We start from the raw sequence: 21776 nt of genomic DNA on the forward strand, positions 1-21776 counted from the left end.
GGGGTAAATTGAAGAGACACGATTTCTAGTGGGTTTTATGGGGGAAGAACACAGTGGAGCCCCCCTGAGGGGCATGCACCTGCCCCACACTCTGTGCCTGTCCTGCACAGCCCCACAGAGTTGTGACAGGCTCATCGGTGTGGATGGGGGCCCCATGGTACCACCGAGCACTCTGGAACTAGTGTGCTGAAATTCAGGAAGAAACATTTTTATCTCAGAGCAGCATGAGAGAGAGAAGATTTTTAATACTGTATAAGGCAAAATGAGACATTGCAGAGAGGGAGGGAAGCTGGAAGGAGTTGGTGCTCTCTGCTTGAAGAGATTTGTTTTGTGAAGTGTTCTCTGGTTTTGATTTAATGGTGGGTTGGCTCTTTCAAGCAGCTAGGCAGGGGAGGAGGGATGGGAATATGTTCCCAGACTTTGGCCACAAGTGTCCCAGTGTCCCAGGCATGACCTCTTCAGTGTTTATTTTTCTTTCTCTACAACTGACCCAGATGCTGAGACTTGAGACTCCAGCCCTCCTGGCCTCTTCTGGTACAGCATGTCATGGTCCCAGGGATAAGACTGGGTACAGTACCTGGAACTGTTTTTCTTTCAAGCATACTGTTCTGTCCATTTGCATTCCAGGAAGTCAAAACCCACGAGGAAAAGCCTGGGAGAGCACTGCCACCCAGCGGGGACGCAGGCAGAGATGTGAGCAGCCCGGGGACACTGCTTTTTTCACTCGTGTACCTCGCTAGAGAGAGGAGAAAGCCTTTCAGACAGAAGAGTAAAGCACACCATAACAGAACAAAGGGGAAGCTAGGTTTTGGTCTGCTTTATTAGAAAACAGCAACAACGAACGTTCGCTGGAACGAGGTTAGCGTTCGTTTAGCGTTCGTTTACATTTGCAGCCTGCATTGTCTCCTTCCTGGGACTGACAGCAAGGCTTGCAAATTGAGATGGATTTTATTTTTTTTCATCACTCAGAACTGAAAACCTAACAAAGTGTCTTCAAGTGAACAAACAAACAAAACAGTTTTAACTTAAGCTGATGTGCCAATCACTAAGAAAAAGCACAGCTTTGGAGGAAACAGCATTGAGTTCTACCAAAGTTACAAACCTTTCATTCCAAAAAGCATCTTCTCTGTTTCACTAGTAGGTGCTGCAAATCCAACTAGTCACAATAAATAGTTGAATAAACTTCAGGGCCAAGCTGAGCCAGTTCAAGCATGTCTCAGGGCAGATATAGCAGGGAAGTAAACTTCCCACCTTCGTATCACATTTCTTTGCCTGATGGGAGGTACTTTATTGGCAGAAGTAAACTACAGCTGGTCCCTTTCTTTTTTTCTGGAGGGAAGGAATTAAGATAATTTAAGGATGTACTGTACAGAGGAAATGCAAGGGCTGAGCATATATACAGATATTCCCCAGACGACCCTAGTGGCTGTATTGCCATCCATTGCTACCTACAGCTAAAAAACATCATCGTTGCAGTCTGTGCCACCAGGGCACTGAGGTATTGGGTTTCCGTGCAGTTTTCCTGCGGTCAGACAGAAACTGCCCCGGGCACAATCCTACGGATGTGTGTGTAAGACTTCCTGAGGGTAACGCTCCCGTGATGAGACACCCCCCGAGGCAGGACACACTCTTCAGTCAGCTTCTGAGTTTCAGGGTCCCAGCACAGCACTGTCGCAATAACTTCGTTCTTTTCATCTCGGCCCCCAGTGATAAACAGCTTGTTGTTGCAAGGAGAAATCCCACAACTGGCTCTCTCATGGGTGAACTGAGTCACGAGGCACCACGTATCTTCCTGGGGGCTGTACGAGTAGAGTGCTTTCATCGCCCCACCTGGAGAGGAAATGGATATCAGTTTGCGCCAGCCATTCCTGTGAGAGATTTTAGCTAAACAGCCCACTTCTGCGAGGCTCCATTCCTGACATTTGTAAGAATGATTTACAGCCCAAAGCTAAGAAAAAACAAGGTCACAGGATACTTTATTGTTTTGACAGCCCGATTCACAGAAGGTCACTTATTGTTCACAAGGCTGTGGAATTTAAGGCCAGGACATGCAGCAGGACCACAGTGCACCCAGCAATGGACCTTTGTCATATCTGCTGTTTCAGCTAAGGACATGACTTTAGAAAAATACAAACTTGTCTAAAAGAGCTCAGATCATGAGGGACTGTGTGTGATAAGCTGTCATGATTAGAAATGGATATGTGATTTCTGCACTGACTCCTCTAAAGGCAGTGTCCACCTTCCCATTAAACTACCTTCAGCCTGAATCTGGCTGTTTTCAGAAGCCCCTTCCTCTTTTTAGGGGTTTGTTAAACTAAGCTTGTACACTTCTTATGGGTAAGCTAAACAGAGAGTGACCTTCATTTTCTCCATGTTTTCCAGTCATTCTTGAAACGTTTTGTACCCCTTTCCCGATTTTACCAGGTCCTTTTCTTTTGAAAAAAAAAAAAGTCAATGGTTCAGTACCCAAGAAAAGCTCTGGAAATTTATTTCCTCCTGAGAGTACTAACAGCTGAATGGTTCCTATTCTGAAATTTGCACAGACTGGGTGTGTTTTCTACTTCACCTGTATTGAGTAGGGCCAAGGAAACCTAGAAGCCATGGTCTTATTGATGAGTTATTGATGCTACGAAGCCTGGGATCCTACCTGTTGCCAAAGTAAGCATTTATCTGTTGTATTGTACTAAAAGTTGCTTTGGACAATACTAATCCAGTACTGGAGGGATGGTCCAGCCACTGTGACACACATGCACACTATAGATCTGCCTTCAGCACACCACTTACTATTTGGTGATTCTCCTTCTCTATGCCAGCACTCAGCACCGTATTGATGACACTGTACGAGACAAAATTTCTGCACCAAGGCTGAGAGAGGGGAAGGGAATTTTTCAGGGCTCAGGTTTTTGAAACAAATGGTCCTCATCCTTTTGGCAGGCATCATCTGGAGATGTGCACAGGCTCCTTTCTCCGTCCACAGTACAGCTCACCACTGTAATCCTGTCTTTGCTTCCAGTTCTGGTAGTTGACAGAGTTAGCCCCGGCCATGATCTAGTGAAGAGGTGGGCATCACTGGCTTTGCTCCCAATAAGTGCTCCTAGTACTCATTTCCCTGCATAAATCCCATGTGCATTGGGCTGTGTAATGCTCCTGGGGAGGAGAGGGAGACACAACACAGCCACAAGCTCATGCCCTTGCCTCTACACACCCACCTTTGGACGGCTTTAAGTTCTCTCTGAGCAATCTCCAGCTTTCCAAGATAGCTACCACGCTGTCAGGGGGTTTGACTTGGTGACTCCTCACTACTGTTTGTAAATGTACCAGATTCCCATCCTTGGTAGGCTTAGTGGGAGGTCATCTGACTGTTTGATTACACTCCATAGGGTTTGTGGGTAAAGCCAACACGCAGAAACAAGCCCTGGTGTGTCCGGACAAGACAGAACATTAATGCTCCACCTACCCACAACATAAATGTGATCACGGAAACTCGCAGCATTGATGCATTTGGCTTCTACTGGCATGGGAGCTTTCAGGCTCCACGTGTTGTTTGCAGGGTCGTAGCACTGAGTCTTGTCCGTCGCCAGCTTCCCGTTGGGTCCTCCCCCGATCACATAGAGCTTCTTCTTGTAGCTCGCTGCTGCAAAGGAGCTTACATTGACCATGAGGGGAGCAGCCTGTGTGACCATAACAAATGATTAGTGGCTGTTTTGATTTCAGGTTGTGAAACTGACACCTATAGGGTGACATCCTGCTGAATATTAAGTCACACATCCTTTTTAAGGTGATCAGTAGGGTAATGAGAATAACATATATTTAAGAATAAGGGAGAAGTATTTTTTTTTTAAGACCATAAATCCCTTAATAAAAATATGCTGAGTTCAAAAGCTGTTATTAAAATTACATTGTCAGCAATTCAAAAGCTAGGAAATGTCAGAATTGCCCCAGATCTCCTTACATACTTCTGTACATCAAAAACAAACAAAAAGAAAACCCAAGAAAGTTTTTCATAGTGATCTTTGGTCTTTCTGCTTGAAGCTGCAATTGTTAGATTTCTCTGCAGTGCTTTGCATCATCTGAAAACTAGGATTTATCTTCTTTTATGATGCCTAATCTCACTAATTTCATGGATTATTGGCTGTCTAATACTCTGAGCATGTGAAGTAGTTAGAACTATTTTTTCTCCATCCTGTTTACCTTGAAACCTGCACTTTCAACACAAATGTGCAACCCATGGCATATATAATGCACAGGTTGATATATCACTTTTGTATCATATATCAGAGGGATAGTTTGGAACCTGTACTCTGGTTCATACATACTGTGTTCTTGCTTGGTGCTTGAAAAGCCAACTAAGAAAAGGAAAGTTAGGCATTAGATGTCTCACAATTTGTCAGGTAATCCTGTGATTTCTGGTTCTGGAAGGATGTCCATTTCTAGAGAGGAAATGGTTAGGGTGCTCACCAACCAGAAGTGTTTTAAAAGAACTATACTAGGTCTGTCTTCTTCAGTTTTATTTTTCGGTACCTTAAAGTTTTCTGATTCAGATGTTCCTAGTAAGTCAGAAGTTGTATGATGCAGTCTCTTACCTCTGACCAGCAGTTATGAAATGGATCGTATGCCTCCATGCTGTTGATTCTCTGCAGGCCATCAAACCCTCCAATGGCATACACTTTGCCACCCAACACAGCCATTTTGTGCCTCCACCGCCCAATATTCAGATACTCAATCTGTATCCATTTGTTGATGGAGGCGTTGTATTTCCAGACATCATGCTGTGTTTCTTTGCCACCTGCAGTGTACATGACACCATGACACATGTAAATATGATACCGTAGCTTGTATTTCCTCAAAATCTTCAATATGTTTAAATTTTAATAAGGCTTGCTCATAAAGAAGTCATTGGTCCTTACTGTTAGCTTCTTAAGTTTCCTACACCACTGGCCTGGCCCTGTTACACAAGGAGAAAATTTCTTCATTTATAGTTTATTTGCTAGTGAAGGAAACTGAACAATTTCTGCAGCAAATATTCAGGAAATAGAAATCACTGTTCCTCACTTCCGTGCACCACAACCTTTTCTTTGCCACTTTGGCACTTCCATTTTAACACCGAGTGCAATGCCAACCGCACAGGGCATGGTAATATGCAGGAGATCTTTGTGCACTGCAGGGGCTCTGCAGGATGCCGAGAGCTGGCAAATAAGCAAATGTGCTTTAAATGAGATAGTGGCGACTGCTGCAGTCCTAAGTGCCAAATCCCTTGAAGACAGGCCTGCTCTGGGGAATTGCCAGTTTGTGCAGGGCAGATCTACCCAGCCAGGCTAGTGCTTTATACGGTAAATGGAGAAGACCTGCCTGAACCCCCAGTCCATAGTAGTCCTGCATGAGTGTTAGAAGTTTCCCTAGTCAGCCTTGGGGCCATATGTCCGGGATCCCATTTTCATACCTCTCCTTCTGGTCTCTTTCTCTGCTGACATGGATTAATTTAATACTTGAAGATCAGAATTGGACCCTGTAAATTCATCCTAAAGCTGGCTTGCAAGTAAATCTTTCTCATTCTAAAGCAGAGAGTAATGTTTTAACCAGTTCTTTTGGTTACATATCATTTTAGATGTAATTGGAATACAAACAGAACTAGTTAAGTCCCAAACCCCATGAACAGATGAGTAGCTTGCTCTGTCATCAGATTAAATATTCGCTTCACTGATGAATATACTGAAAAGAGATTTCATATTCCATTGAGAAAGTGTCTGCCTTCATTGGTATTCTGTACAGCAGCCAGATCACTGCAAAGTGATGGGCTCATCTCGGGGCCAAATAGCAGATTGAATAGGAGATAATTAGCATGCTAGAAAGAGCCGTTTGTAATGCTTTTGTCTAAGTATTTTTCACATGTATGTGTCGAATTTTATTTGCACTCAAATAGCTCAAGTGGCTGAAGGGCCTGAATGCAGCATTCATGCGTACAATAGGGCTGAGAGGCTGCAGGTGTTCCCCTTACCCCCCCTGAAATCCTCCATTTCCATGAGTTTGTGCTTCCTTGCACAGGCTGAAAACTCTGGCAGGAGCCTGAGCTGGAGCAGGGGGACGAATTTGCTGTACATCGGGGAGTGGGAAGAGATTTTTGAGAGAACTGGAGATTTATTTTGTTTCTGTTCTTTCTCTAGACCACAGTTCTTTCTAAGTTCAGGAAAAAATGTAGCTACATTAGTGAAAGTAACAGAATGGTGAGGACAGTACCTGGCATTTTTAGTTACACTTGACATGTTTCTATCCATCTAGTCAAACCATTCAAACTGCTCAGGGAAATAGCGATCTAAAAGTAGTAATGCATCGTGCAGAGGACTTTCCTATTGTTCAGAAGCTAAAAGAGCAGGGAAGACTCCAAACAATATACAGAGGGAAATGAGCTTGTGGGAGGGGAGATCATGTTAGGAACGATGTAAGTCAAGTTAGAAAAGAACCAAGCCACAGGAGCTAGAAGAAAGCAAGCAGAGTGGAAGGAGGCAGATGTTTAAAAGGGAACGAAGTGTGAATAATTTGGTTTAGCTGGAAGGATACTGCTGAGGACTTTGGCCCACCCTTTATTTGAATGGAAAGGCTGAAAAGCAGGTATAATAAAAGAAAGAGGGAATGGAGGGAGAGAGGGAGGGAGTGAAAGACGTGAGGCAATGCAGAGAAGGAGGACAGAGGACCTGTGAGACTGGCAACAGGAGGAAAGCCAGCTGATACTCACCGCAACGGGAGCTGTGTTAGCCTGGCCTGGAGGTAGCCTGGATAGAACATAAAGGAAAAGCGAAGAGTCACTGGAAAAGATGACAGGAATAGGAGAAAGCAAAAAGCCTGTGACTTTGAGAAAGAGGAACGGGTAAGAGATTAAAGGCAAATAGAAAAGAGACCTCAGCACTCAAGGGTGTGAAGGTGTGAAGGATGTTCCCTAGTCAGGGTGTTTGACTTAGGTTCCTCTCCAGAGCTAACCTTTAATACAGGGTCTGCCACCAAAGTAAGAAGAAACTCCCTGTGGCTGGCTGAAAGAAAAAAACTCCTTTATTCGTAAGTAGGGAAGGAATAGTCTAATTCTTATCTGAGGATAAAAATTGAATAAACTTTAAATTGGAATGAAGTAATAAAAATCTGGATTCCCAAAAGAGAAAAAGCAATGGAAAGTATTTGAATGAAGGCAAATCATACTTAAACAAAGCATTCATACTTTAGCCCTCCCTCCTCTATTCACACATCCTTTCTACTTTCCTGTTTTAAGCAAGAATAGCATTTGGTGGATGATTGTGCAGGAAAAGGTTTCCTACCCGTGGAGGCACTGCTCTGTATTATGTTCTGTAATGTGACAATAATTAAACGATTGCTATCTTTTTTTTTTTTTTTTTTCCCTCTGGAAAGCAGATCAAGAACACCAAACTTGATTTTGACAGACCATCAAAACGAGCTGTCAAACTGTAATGATTAACAAGCTTGAGTTTAACTTTTCTGATCATCAAAGTAAAAACTCCATAGCTCCAAGATCAGCCTCTTACATGGAGCTCAACTGTAGCAGTGTGGGAAGGTAAACACACCTCCTGAAGCTCTCAGGATGAGGGCCTGTAAATGGACCCGTGCTGTGTGTCTGAACCACTGGGTTTCTAATAGTGCCTCTGGCAGGTGGGCTCTTCGAGAGTCCTGGACTGGACTGCTGAAGTGAAGCTGCAAAAGTGCTCCCAAAAGTGCAGTTTTCAGGTAGCAGCCAAGCAGTGGTGACAGTTCTCTGCAAATTCTGGACTGATCCTTGCGGAGTGAGTTAGATTCTGGCAGATTATTTCTATGCCTGCAGAGCGGCTAGTGGACTTCTTATAAGAAGATGCTGGAGCAAGCATTCTTCATTTGATGTCTGGTAAACAGGTTTCTGGGGACCTTTCTGTGGCCATGGTCACTGGGTGTTTAGGGTGCTGCACACAAGTAGACCTGCATATGGATGAGTATTGTTTGAAAAGGAATCCTGTGCTAAAACTCTTGCCAGGGTCAGGCAGTGTCCTCGTCCAGCCTGCTGAAAGCCAAAGTGTTAGCAATATCTGCAGTGCTTAATTCTTCTAAAGCAGCCTCAAGCATGCTCTCAATAAAAGCTGGAACTGATTGTGAGAACCGTGTGCGCCCCCCATCCACTCCCCAGGTCTTGTTCCTTACCCGATATGTAGACTTCATTTTTTAGCGTAATGCATGCAAACTCCACCCATTTTTTATTCTCATTGTCCGTCTCCTGCTCTGTGATTGGTAATTTGGCTACTTCCAGGCGGCTTCGCCTCAACGGATCCAGGCAAGTCACTTCTGCTACAAATTTCTCATCTTTAGTACAGCCCCCTATGATCATAAACACCTCAGACTGGAACTCGTGCATCCTGGGCTTGGTTCTCTCTGTAATAATCTAAATGCAAGCAAAAATGCAAGTAAGACAAAGTGAGTACACAGGGCACTTACACCTACAATTACAGAAAGATCTGCTTACCTATTTTTCGATTACCTATTTTGCAAATCCTAACTGGCTTACAATCAGCCGAACCAGTTATCAAATGGTCTATGAGCTGAAAGCCTAGAAAACATCCCAGAAGCATTGCAATAGAGGTTGCTTTCAGGATTTCTCCAGCACTAGACTTGGTCATTTCTGATTACCTGCAAGGCTCCTTTCAGATCCCAGCACCCTCCTGGGAGCTCCCAGTGTGGCACCGAGAACCATTACAGTGAGAGCAGGAGTGACAAGGCTGCATGTGAGTAGCTGATGAAGAGAGGTTTCCTTGGGGCTGGCAGAGTGAGGACAAGGTAGAAGGAGGGCCACAGGGTTTGTGCCTGCCTTGGGGAGCCTGGAGAGAGCAAGACTGCTGGGAGTGCTAGCAATTAAACTAGAAATGTTAGAAATTAAACACTCATTATTTGTCCTGAAGACATACGTTAAAGTGTCAAAGCAGTAGTAATTCTCTAATGTATTTAAAAAAAAAAAATGTTTCTTTGTTTATAAGCTTTTATTGTAAGCCAAAACATGAAGATTTACGTAAAACCAGCACCAGATTCTGAAACGTGGTTAGTTGTAATTTACTGCCTGTTGGCTCACTCCATCAAACTAGATCTTTGTTTCAGAGACCCTGGAAAAAGTCACCTCCCAGGTAGATGTTCACCAGGAGCAAAGAATGCAGGGGGTGCTTGGAAACTTCTGCTCTGCTTGGAGGAAATACTTGCAGGCAAGTGCAGATGAGTGTGTTACTGTGTCCCAAGGTATGCCAGCTCTGTGCTTGCTGAAGGACAGAAGGAACAATTGCCTTCATCCCCCTCAGTAATTCATAATGGAAGAAATGTGGTCTTAAAGGCAAGGGGAACACATAAAGCTGTTCCTCTGCTTCTGCCATGTAACGGGGCATCTGCCAACCTGCAGACCCTCGAAGTGTGCTGGGAGAGCACTGCTGGTGAGAATCAAGTTGCAATTGTTCCCTTCTGCATGCCCCAGAGAAGCAGACCATGAACCCCAGGTTAAACACTGTGGCAAAAAGCAGCATTCTTACAGTTTTAAACTACTTGTAATATGTTTCTATAAAATGGGATAATGTATCTATATTTACAAAGATTATTTACACAGACATAGACCTTTTATTCTCCCTATGCTTAAGAAACCATTAGGCAAGTTTTTTTAGACATCTCAGACCTTTCTGGCTTTCATAATTCTCTTTTTAAGCCATCTGTCACCATTTCCAGGCGTTAGCCTCAGGCAGGATAGCTGGCAGGACTGCCTCTTACCATGGCTGCCCCTTTGAAGGTGAGTGTAATGAGTGTTCAGCCCTGAGCAACACTTCTTTTATCTGTCCCCCACCGACCTGAGGCACCGCTGGCACTGAAGAGCAGGCCCCAGTCTGCGGGCGCGTGGGGCAATGCCTCCTCGGGGAGTTCCCACCAGGCCAGCCGGCCTTGCCCTGTGTGGCTGGGAACCATCTAAGCCAGCCACCAGCACCCAGCTCACCCTTGGCCTTCTTCCCCTCCAGTGGCTCACACCCACCGCTATCAATGGATCCACAACACCTTCCCTGAGGCCTCCTACCTTCTTCTGGCTCTCTGACTGGGGAGGCACACACATTTCCTCACACTCTCACATGCCTTTGCTCCGGTTATGAAATCCAACCTCTGGTTGCTCTCCCCTCTACCCCACATTTTGGTCCAGGAGATATGACTGATACCTAACTTTCCAGAGAGGATGGGCAGTTGAGGAACTGGAGATTTACCACAGCCTCACTTGAGCAGGCAGGACAGAACTCAACTGGATGTCAGGATGAGCCTGTCTCTCTGAATGTGGAGAGCTGTGAAGTGAGGAAGATGGACACATCTCTCCTCTGGGGAGAGACCATCCTCCTCCCCTCCTTCTGAAAGGTTTCTGCCCATGTGTAATAGATGGAGGTGTTCTATACTCAGATGTGAAAGGGTCATTGCAACTTGTGACAGAGTTTAGTGTGGAAATTATTTTTCCTTTCTTGGGATTGAAATATTAGCTAAGGTGGTGAGATGTGAGGAGCAGCACAATTTGCTTTGCGTTTTCACTAGGGAAGTCATCTGGGTTTTTTGTTCAGCTCCTCAAGTCTGTATGAAGGTTTGAGCCCAGATGTTCACAAACAGGAAGCTGTATGCTTTGATATTAAAACAGGCTACCAAAAGCTTCCATGCTTTCTAAATCGTCAGGATAACTGGTGAGGCCAACCTTGACTTCTCAGTAGTACCAATTAGTGAAAAGTCAGTGTGAATACCTTTTTTTCTGCTGCATAGTAGTGCTTCCTTCCCATGGGATTTTTGAGCAGAAGCATGAGGCATTTCAAAGGAGCAGCAAATACCTTCCTTTTTACTCACCTCATTGCCTGACAGATGGTACATTCTTGCTTCCTGGAGCAAAGGAAAGACATCTGGACACTGTCTAATGAGTTGATCAGCTTCAACAGTCTCAACAAAATACCAAGGGTCCAAAAGGGGCAGACGGACATTCTCCAGCACATAGGGCAAGAGAGGAAACCTTTCCGACTCCTTGTAACGTACCCAGCTCATTACAGTTTCAAACACCTGTGCTTCTTCTGTGACATAAAGGTCGTCACTCTTCAGTGTGCTGCAGAGGACATCGGCTGGGAGCTCCAGGAACTCCTCATAGTGCAGGACCTGGGTGAAATTCTGGATGATGTAGTTCTGCACTTGTTGTTTCAGGCTGCTCAGGGAGTGGGCATCAGCCAGCCTCAGGATGCCGACGCAGTTGTCTGGCTGAAGGGCTTCGGTGAGAAAACTGGCACAAGCATCTACCATGCGAAGGAACTGTGGACAGAAAAAGCATACATAGCACAGAGCAGTTACTTGTATGGCTACAGCACAGGGGAGCTTAGCAGCTCTGCACCAACCATGCACAGTACAGCAAGGAGCTGGGAGAGACAAGAAACCAATAATCCAAGGACAAGGTGTGTCCAAGAATCTGCAGTCTGAAATAAAATTTTCCTCTTCCTGCTGTTTTGGTTTTGTTTTTCCTCTGCATCCATATTGCTCCTTCTTGCTGGACACAGACAACCTGTGACAGTCATGAGTTCAAACTGTTTCACAAAAGTAAAAGTATTTCTACCATTCTTCCCTCCATGAGATCTGAAAGCAGTAACAACCATGGAGTTACAAAGCACAGATAAGATCCTCAGGGTTCAGATGTGCTTACCCTCCTTCATCTTGAATGACAGCTCAGATCAAACAGAAGAGACTCTGGTTTTGGAGTGCAGGTGGCTCCAAACACTGTCTGCATTGATCCTCCCACCATCCAAACTTTGAGTGTGTCTGAGGCCTTGCAAGGGTGGTGGAAAATGAGTGCTGAGGTGTGCAAGGTTTGGACCAAAGCTTTGCCCTCCCCAGAGCCATGCTGTTCTGCTGGGGGATGTGGCAGCAAGAGATTCAACACCAGCAAATTTTTGAGTTGCTGGACAGCCAGGGATTTCTGGCTAAGGTGTGTTGTGGGGGAGACCTTTGGACATCTTAGTGATCTTTGTTTTCCTTCAAAAAACATAGATGTGCCTTCTTAACCAGAGTCGTCTTAATCAAAGAATTTCCCATGTTTGTGTTTTATAGGGCATCAAAACTATCATCATTAATTTGCTTGGCACAACAGCCCCACCTGAGGATCCCAAATGTGCAGATCCTGGAGCATCAGTGGGGCGTTTGCCGTGAACTACAAAGTGAGCTGGGTTGCTGGTGATTATTCAGGAATTGGGAACCTGTTTTGTGTAGGAAGGTTATAAGTTTTTGTCCTGGGCTTTCCTTTGCCTCTGTGGTTTTGGATGTGGACAGGACATCAGTATTTTGTATTGGTTTTGGCAGTGAGCAATGCAAATAGTAACATCCAGAAAGATGGGTCAGGACCATTGCTGTGCATTTCTGCCCATGCCTTTTGGGTCCTTTTTCCATCCAACGTCATCAAGCAGACCGTTTTAACTCATTCTGTCCCACGGGGGAAAGTTGCACAACAGTAATTCAAGGGGAAAGAGGAAGTGAAACAAAGGAAATGCACTTTTGAGCACTATTTAGATTTGTTTCAGTAATTAGGGTAGAATCTTCTAGACCCACAATGTTGTGTTGACACATTTAGACTGTTTACCAGAGCTGAGCGATCGCAGACGCTGGGCGCAGACTACCTGGTTCCTGTTTTACATTTAGATGTGGTCAAGAGTTTAGAGAAATGCAACTGACTGATGAACGAAGCTACGCATGGTCTCAGAATATGTTGCTGCCATATGTGTTGAACACGCCAGCAGCACGCCACAGGACCGCAGCAGAGCTCGGCAGCCCCTCAGTGCTGGCTATGCTCACGTTGGCTGTTCTCTGGGCTAGCAAGAGGCCCGTGCTAAGAAACCACCAGTGCATTTCCCTGAGGACCTGGAAGGATTTTACCAACACCGGGCAGTTCACGGCCCTGAGGAAGGTTAAGCATTAGCTCTTTCAAAGTTGGCAGTAATGAGATGCAAGAACAAAAATAGGTGGGATTTGCCAAGGTCACCCGTGAAGTCATTCACGAGTCTGGGAACAGACCCTAGTGTGACGTTGACACCATATGGCCCAGCCATGGTACAGTGCTCTGATTACTGACACATGGCTTGTTCAGAGCAATACTCATCAGGTGACACCGGAGGTTTTCTCCCAGGCAGTGCTGGTGTAACAGCCACGTAGGCACCTCTGAGTGCCCCGGGTCACTGCACGTGCAGCCAGACAAATGAGGAACTGCGAGGCGTGGGTGTGAGAAACGGCCCCTGCCAGGAGCTTAGCCTGAGACCAGGAGTGTATCAAGTTAGGACTTCCCCCGGCTGCTGCACCTCACCTCAGTGCTGCTCTGTCTCCCCATGTAGAGACAAAACTCCCCCCAAAATTCCCCCGAACGTTTGCTTTCCTTATGCTTCTGGCACTCAACATTTCCATAATTTTCTCCCATGAGTATCCCTCCTCATGTGACCTGGGCATTTTAAAAGCCTCTTTGAAAGTTCTCTTCCCTGAGAACAGTTTCCCCAGTAATGGGGTCCTTCTTTTAATACCCTTTTGAATGCAGATTCTTACTTGCTGGAGACATCCCATATGCTTGCTTGATCTCCACTTGGCCTTCTCTCTGAATAATAAAACCTTGTGCTCCCAGTTTAAGTCCTTGCTTGTCCCAGTGTTGATCCAGCCCTTCTAGTGTAAGCAGTGCCAGTAGCCCTGCCCCTGCTCTGACCCCTAGAAAGGCAGGGGAGTGGTGGCTGAAAGCCCACGTTCATAATCCTGCTGTGTGCAGCATGCTCTGGGGTCAGCTCCTGCACCCTGCAGCTGCTCTGTCCCCGCACGCCCTGTCTCGTCACTGACACCTGCATCCCCCAGGGGCCCAGGGCAGGGAGCAAAGGGACACGGTGACCCTTGCAGGGCAGCTCTCTGGGGACTGGCAGCCTTCTGAGCCCTTTCTCCCGTGAGCCAGCACTGCCGAGGAGCCCTTCACTGGCAAAGCAGGCCTTCTGGTCTGGTGCTGTGCAGCAGCTCAGTGTAACTACCTCAGCCCAGCCACAACCACCCTCGCTGTTCACTGCTACGTGGCTACAAGGAGCTCCTCAGATAACTGCCAAGGAGGAGCAGGAGCCTACTTTCTTCCCACAACCTCTTCGTTTTCAGCAATGCAGCTCAGGTGCCCGCCTCACACACGCCATGCTGAGGCAGCGGGGTAGGAGAGAGGCGCCGGGGGCCATGAGGAAGGGAGGCAGGTGTGAGGGTTGTTGTGGAATTTCATCAGATCGAGCAGCCCAGAGAAGCAGCTGAGATGCTGGCACTGAAGGTGAGCAGGTGAGCTGTGCTGCTTGCTGCTCTGCACGGCAGCGGGCGCCGCGTGGGGCTGAGGTGGCACCAGCCAGGGCAGATGCGGTGGCAGGACAGACGCAGCAGAGGAGGCGGCTGCCAATGTGAGTTCACACACTGCAACTGTGCTCTAGGTGGAAACATTCCTCGGGGTCACTTCAGGGTGAGGCTTAGCTGTTCGGCTGCTCCCTGCTCGAAACCCTTCACCTCTTTACCCCAGAAGGCAATGTGTGTGCACAGAGCACACTGACGGCGTGGCCTCCTGCCCGCCGCACAGCCTGCCACCTCTCCCTGCTGTCAGTTTTGGCTGCGTCTGGCTAAAAGTTATTAGAAGGGCCTAAGAGAAGGCATAATTATGTAAAACTATTTCCTGTAGGAAACCAGGCAAATATAGTTTCTAGAGAAAAGTGGAGTGTCTCTATTGGAACCTCGAGAGCTGGGCAAGTTACTCCTTTTCTGGTTCTCGGTCAAGTCACGGAGATCGAAGAGAAGCACTGCCAAAAACTGTTACTAGTTGGGTAAAAAAGTTCTGTTTGGAAATCAGTTTTGTCACATCATTAAGTGGAAAGGAAATAAATCTCTCTCTTCCCCAATTACAATAAATTGAAGCATTAATCTTTTGAGCTGCTAATATATTGAAACGAAACATTTGACTCTTTTTTTTTTTTTTTCTTCAGCATAAATCGGAGAAGCAAACTGGCAAATGCTCATAGTTACTAAATCTTTTTTACACAAAACAGATTTTCAGCCAAAAGCCTTGCCCTTCTTCAATGTGAGGCTTTAAGGCCTTATAAATCACAGTATCCAAGACAGTTGCATTAAGGCTTGGAATCACTGCTTTCAGTAAAACATTCCTAGTTTTCCAGGTTTTTGTAGTTTGCTTTTCTTCCTCATGGCACTCATGATTTTACCATTACTATTACACTGGTTAATAGTTTTCTTAAAGCACCAGCTCTGGCAATCAAATTTAGTCATAATTTTCAAGAAAAATAGGGTAAAGAGAAGAAAAAACGTAAGTGTATGCTCTCAATAGTTACAGGGGAAAAAAAAAAAAAAAAAAAAAAAAAGAAAAGGAAAAAGAAAAGGAAAAAGAAGAGCCTGAGGAATGATCCTAAGGAAAAAAGGTTCAGAAAAATAAATAAATACATACATACATAAATAAATGAACAATAAAAAAATTAGGAAAGTGTCCTGAAAATGAGCCAAAAACAATCTCTGAGTGCTGCCAGTTTGCAGTATTCGTCTGCTGCTGAAAACTTCAACAATCTACTGTACTCCTGCCCCAGACACCATTAAAACTGCACCACCTTTTCCTTGCTACCTTAGGGAGCACCTTGAGATAACTTGCCCTTCTCTCCCCACACCAAGCGCCACAGGTCATTTACCCCAAAGGCCACAGGCTCATCTCGGAGTAATATGTGCCATGTGTGTAAGATTCAAGAATCCTAAGTGCATAATGAACCCTGGTGACTATGGAGTCGGGTGTTCTGACCTTCCTGGAGGCACAGACCGGACACGCATACACACATTGGCACTTGGCAGGTTATGCTGGTTGCAATGGGTTAGCAATTTGCAGCTTGGTACCATGGACTGCAATTTGCTAGACCTCACAGGTGATTTACAGGACATGTGAATTCCTCGTGGATCAAAGGCTGAGTGAGGCTGTGCAAGTCTGACTTCCCACCAGTCCCCAGCCAGGATTAAAACCCTTTACATCACGAGTCCTGCAAAGGAGGATGCTGATGTTATCTGGTGAGCCTAGGCAATGGAGAGGGATGAAGCTGGCTTCCTGCTCCACTGACTTGGCTGGGCTGGGCAGCAACCAGCCTTTGTGGGGCCCTGCGGAGCTGCAGCCCTGGCCTGCTGCATGGCGAGCACCCACGGGGGCAGCTCCTGCAGGCAGAGCCCAGCTGGCTGCCTGTTTGTGCACCCCAGAGCAGGGATGGGACAGCCAATTTTTACCCCAGTGTAGGTGCCTATGAAGGCGAAAGCCCCTGGAAGGCATGAAATCGGAGAAGCATGCAGTGTTGTAACTGGGTATGGCATGGTGTTGCCAGAGTGACAGGACTGGAATAGTGCATTGGGATTATCTGTACCTGAAAGAGGCTGGCGGCTTCCAAAACTTTCTGTACATTTTGCTTTGTGATGAGCATCTTGCTGGTGTAGGTATAGTCCAAGAGTATATTCATGGTTTCTGCATCAACTCCTTTGAGTATAATCTTCTCTTCGTATTTCTCTCTTAAATCATTACAGAACATGGCCCTGGAAAGAAAGACATTTGTCTTTTACTGCAGCCCAGACAGGATGAGGCATTCTGAAAACATTTGATTAGATAGATTTCAAAACAAAATACTCTGATTGCTTCATATTCTATGCAATTAGCCCTATAGCAAAGTAATAAGGAAAATCCTTTTGTTGTCTTCATATCTTTTTACTCATTTGATAAGGTGCACACAAATGGTTGATACCCCAGAGCTGGACTTTGCAGCAGACCTGGAGCTCCGTGGCAGCAAAAGGCAGCCCTGGGAAGTGCTCTGTATCTGGGCTGATGCTGCACAGTGGATGTGCCCACACCGATGTCTCATCTACTGGACTCTTACAGATGCCCTCACATTTCTAGTACAGGCACAGTTCATTAAGCCCAAGCCTCCAAGCCACTGGCATTCTCCATACTTCATTAACCCGTAGCACGTGTATTTTATAATCCTGGCAAGGTCAACACCCCGGGGCTTCAGAGATGCAAACTGCTGCTCAGACAGCAGTTTGCATCTCAGATCTGGCCTGAGGTCCAGGCCAGATCTGTGTGTCTGACAGCCTCACCTCTCAGCTTCCCGACTTATCTCTGACCCCATTAATACCAGGGATAGGCCAGGAGGGAATGACTTAGTGATTTGCTTTTAATTAAGAGGCTGACTTTTTCCTCTGCTAAATTTTGGGAGCTTCTGGTAGGACTGCAGAGTCAGTACCTCTGGCCCAGAGGAGCGTCTAGATAACCATGAATAGGAACCAGTGTTAGCCTGAAAGCCCAGTGTTTTCATGCATAGTGGTAACACCTCTCCTTCGATGGCTAATGCTGAATTGGAAAGGCAACAGACACATACAAGTTTGACACTAGTCAGATTTTTCATGCGAGATATAATAAGAAGATTCTCTAAGAGCTATTTAAATCCTCCTTGCCTTGTGGAAGATGCAAGGCAAACACACCTTCATCTGCATTTTCAATCCATAGTTCTAAGTGTTTCTTGCAATGCTTTTGATTTTATTTACCAGGTCGATCAGTCCAGTCTTGCTCACTGCATTCAGGGTGAGATTTCACATCACTTGGAACCTGGCTCAACAGATGAGAAGCACATGAGCCCTCTTGTATCTGCACTAGGGAAACCAGGCAGAGCTGAAGTGTAATTAGTGGTGTTCTTTGCACTGCATGCCCTTCTTTGTTAGTCACATAAAATGTTGACAGGACACTGCAACCCGGGAGATGTCTGGAGGTCAAAGGTCTTCTTGGAAAAGTGGTCCCGGGTTTACAGCAAGCGAGCTGTCTGACTGGCACATCTTACAGCAGCCCAAATGTTAACAGGTTTTCTTGCAAAGCAGTTAGGCAGGTGATTGGCAGATGGATGGAAGGTATCAACTGCTCTGCTCTAATTGCTCCCCACCCCTCGTCTCAGAAGAGATCTTATAGCAAGAGAAATACTGGTGTATAAGGCTGCATTTTGGTAAAGAGACCTATCTTTTGAGCAGAATAGTTGGGGAGAGAAGTTAGTTGCAAAAGGTGTTCAGCCAAAAGTCTCATTTTCCTTTCACTCATCTCAGCTCACAAGAGATTTTTGGGGCACTGCCTCCAATCCATGGCCGGTTGCTGTTACCCCTGAAGTCTGCGTGTTTGAAAAGCACGAAGACAAAATGCTCCTTAACCTCAGTGGGCGCAAGAGTGGGCTCCTCTTCAGCTTGTCCCACTTGTGGTGGTGTTGAGTGTTGTGTGTAAGTCAGGGGCATGGAGGCAGGTGGCTATTGGAAGACAAAAGCACTTGGTGTCCACTTCACCAGGGGAATGGGATTTCAGTGTGGAAAGGGAGCTTTGTACAAAACTGCTCCTTCAATTGCTCGGAGCTGACAGGCACCAGAAACTTTGTCTGAACAAGAAATGGGCTGTCGGAGGGTGCAGGTGCTGTCTGCTCTTGTTCCTTTTATCTCTTAAACTGGTGGCTCCCATCTTGTATTGAATCTTCTCTGTCAGGGAGGGAAGGCAAAGCTTTCACTTCTGTTCCCCAAAGCTGGAGTGCTTGGTAGCTGTCAGCTGGGGATAGCCATCAGTACTGCCTGCGAGCACCTTCACCCTGTGAGCTGACGGGGGGAAAGACCCTGACACCATGCTTCTGGGGACAAACGTGCTGCCTCTGGTCTTCTTGGTTTGCCTGTGCTTACCTGGAGAGGTTTGTCATTATTTTCTCCAAGGTTCTAAACCCTTCAGATGTGGCTACCAATTTTGTCTGTTTCCGTGGTTCCCGTTCCCTGTGTAATTCTAAGCTAGGCCTTTGAACCAATGTTTATTTTAAGAAAGGCATATCTGAAGTGAGGAGCTCAGGGCCAAATTTAGATGCCTAAAAATGGGTAAACTAACAAAAAAAAAAAAAAAAAAAAAAGAAAAAAACAGGGAGAAAGGGAGAAATCTCAATGAAATAAATTAAGGGTTACAGTTTGTGAAGCGCATTTTAAGCATCCACCCATGCTGGAATGCTTGCGCTTGGAATTATGAATCTGACTTCAAACAACTGTGCTGGAGGTTGAGGATGCTCTGGAAAATATTGCTCCAGCCTCTCCCAGCCCTGTTCTCCCACTGCCTTGGGTGATGCAGGAGCTGGGGCTGCTCTTCTCTGCTTTGGTACCTTCGCACGGGAGAAGTGAGAGAGTTAATTCTTTTATGTTCACAGATGCAGGATATGTCAGAAATACTAGCCTACCTACTCTCAAGAAGTGCTGAAGGAAGAAGTAGAAGTTGTTAACTTTGTTTAACTGTGCTTATACCAGCTGCTATGCATTGCTTACGTTACGGCACCCAACGGTCAGGAAGGGGGTTGTGTAATACACTGCTGCAGGGGACAGCCCATGGCAAACAGGGTCCCTTTGTTTTGCTCCTGTGCATGGTTCTTACAGGCCCTATAATTGCATGGTAAGGGCTCACAGGAATGGTGTGGTTCAAGAGTTTCTTTCTTTCAGCCCATGCAGCTCCCGGTGAATGATGGCACAATGAACAAGCCGCTTTGTGAGGCGCAGAACCACTGAAGTTCAGTCCCCTACAGACTTCTGTCCTCCTTTCCCCCTCCATAGGAACCTCAGCTTCCCCTCCTCAAGTCCTCCATTCTCATTACTCTGCTCGCAGGCATTTTGCTACCCCATATCTGACTGAGCAAACGCAGCGTGTGCCTTGGTTACTTCCAAGCACCCAAGTGGTGGCTGGCCCAGATGCAGTGCTGGTTGCACAGCTGAGCACCACGGGGGCCCAGCCCCAGCATCCCACCTCACCTCACTGCTGATTTCCATCAGACCTGGGGGAAATTCACAGTTTTAAGATTTCTGCCCCTTTGCCAAGTTTGGTCAAAAGTTACCCGAAGACTTATGATAAAAGGCACTGACAGACAGGCAGACAACATGCTATAAGGAGTCCTAGCTCCCCAGGAAGCCAGACCAAGCACTAACAACCAGGGGGGCAATCCCTGCACACACGTGCGAGTGCAATGAGATGGGATGACCCATCCCATGGGCTGAATGCAAAGTTGACTGACAGTAGATAGCAGAAAACTGTCTTGGCTGTTTTTAACTGTTGAGGTCCCTTCTGATTGCAACACCTTTCCAAGAGACCTTTTTCCAATTGCCATTTTTCAAAGTAAAATTGTCATTCTTACTTTAAGCTGTGCATCTGCTGTCCTTCCTGCATACAGTGCTGGTAAGACATATGTGGGCATCTCTGCTTTTAGTTGCATATTTTCACATATATCCATAGTTTTCACACTATATCCGTAGTCCATCTGCAGAAATAACACCTATCACCATATATTCACAGACACCATCTCTGTTATGAGATGACAAAACCAGAACTGTTCTTCCAGGCGGTGCCAGCACAGCTTACTAAATCCATTAAAATTAGCTTTCTGCTCATGTCACAAGTGGTCACAGGTTCTTTTCTTGCATGTTTCCTCTGTAGCTCTTCAGTCATCTGACCACTTCAGCGGTAAAAAAAAAAAAAAAAAAAAATCCCAGCCATGCAAATGTGATTGTCTAAACGATAGTGGAAAATCTGTGTTAAAACTGATACCAAGTCCCTCTGTGTGTCTAAAATTTGTTCTTGCTTAGATATGCTGTAGTAGTGAAAGAATGCATAATTCAGGATGACCAGGAAAAGGAGGTGAAATGGTAAAATTGCTTTCAAGTTGATATTTTCCATTGCAGCTGATTTTCAGTAACACTAGGAAAAGTGAAAAATTCCAACTCTTTCTTCCTCAACGATTTTATGTGACATGTATTTTTCCCACAGAACGATATCACAGTATTACAACACCACGTCTATCACAGTGAAAATACAATCTGAACAAAAATTCCTCTTCGTTTGGGTCTCAAAAGGATAATATAAGGGGACTATGGTTCCAGATATTTGGTTAAAACACCATCTTCCACTTGTCTGCCAACCATTCATTTCTCTACATTCCTCAAGCAGACGTGTTGGGTGCTGGTACCAGAACCCCAGCAAATCCAGTTTCACACCTGCCTTTTTTAAGTCTTTAACTTTAAAAAGAGCCAAAAGGTATCAGGAACCACAAACTTGCTCAAAGCTGCAGAGCTTACTGCCCAGTTTACCCTCCTTGGAGATCTACAGTTCAAACGTAAGACACAAATTAAGTTTCTCGGTTTGGTTCTTAACATGCCTTACCTGAAATAATTGCTTGCTGCAGCCAGGACCACTCGGTGACAAGAGAATTCCCTGCTGTCCACACACAGAATGACGTCTGTGAGGGAGTTTTCAAGCCGAAGGTTCTCCAGGCCGTTCTGGAGCACCAGGGAGAGTCCTGTATCGTCAAACTTGACCTTTTCACCATTCGAGACTTCCACCAGGTCCCCCATTTTCGTAGCACACTCATTGTCCAAAGCGAGCGCGGGCTCCTCAGAGCTCTTCTCCAGCGTGTCGCCCATTTTCTGGCCAGCACCGGCGCATTCTGCTGGGGCTTCGATCTAAAAAGAGTCGCTGAGCTTCAGACGAGTCACACTGCAGAAGTTAGGCGGATTTCCTGTCCAGAGCTCTCCGCTTATCTGTAGCTGTCACACACACATAACAGGAAGCCTTGCACTTTCTCATCCTGTTAACACAAACAAAGACTTTTTTTTTTCTTTCTTTCTTTGTGAATTTCAGGCGGTATCAACGTGTTTAGAAAGGACTTAAGATGCCT

At 45.8% G+C, this 21776-nt stretch overlaps 1 protein-coding gene across 1 annotated transcript; it reads right to left on the bottom strand.

Annotated features, from left to right (window-relative positions):
* Positions 1 to 881: 881 nt before the first annotated feature.
* Positions 882 to 21522, bottom strand: KLHL6 (kelch like family member 6; the record flags this gene model as incomplete). The annotated part of the gene is made up of 7 exons (XM_084291618.1): positions 882 to 1830; positions 3458 to 3671; positions 4584 to 4786; positions 8170 to 8407; positions 10861 to 11310; positions 16434 to 16599; positions 21263 to 21522. The coding sequence occupies 7 exons, from the start codon at positions 21520 to 21522 to the stop codon at positions 1529 to 1531; spliced, it is 1833 nt and encodes a 610-aa protein (XP_084147744.1). The 3' UTR covers positions 882 to 1528.
* Between the last annotated feature and the right edge of the window lie 254 nt (positions 21523 to 21776).

Source organism: Netta rufina (assembly GCF_964035555.1).
Source record: "Netta rufina genome assembly, chromosome: 9".
NCBI classification, from domain to species: Eukaryota; Metazoa; Chordata; class Aves; order Anseriformes; family Anatidae; genus Netta; species Netta rufina.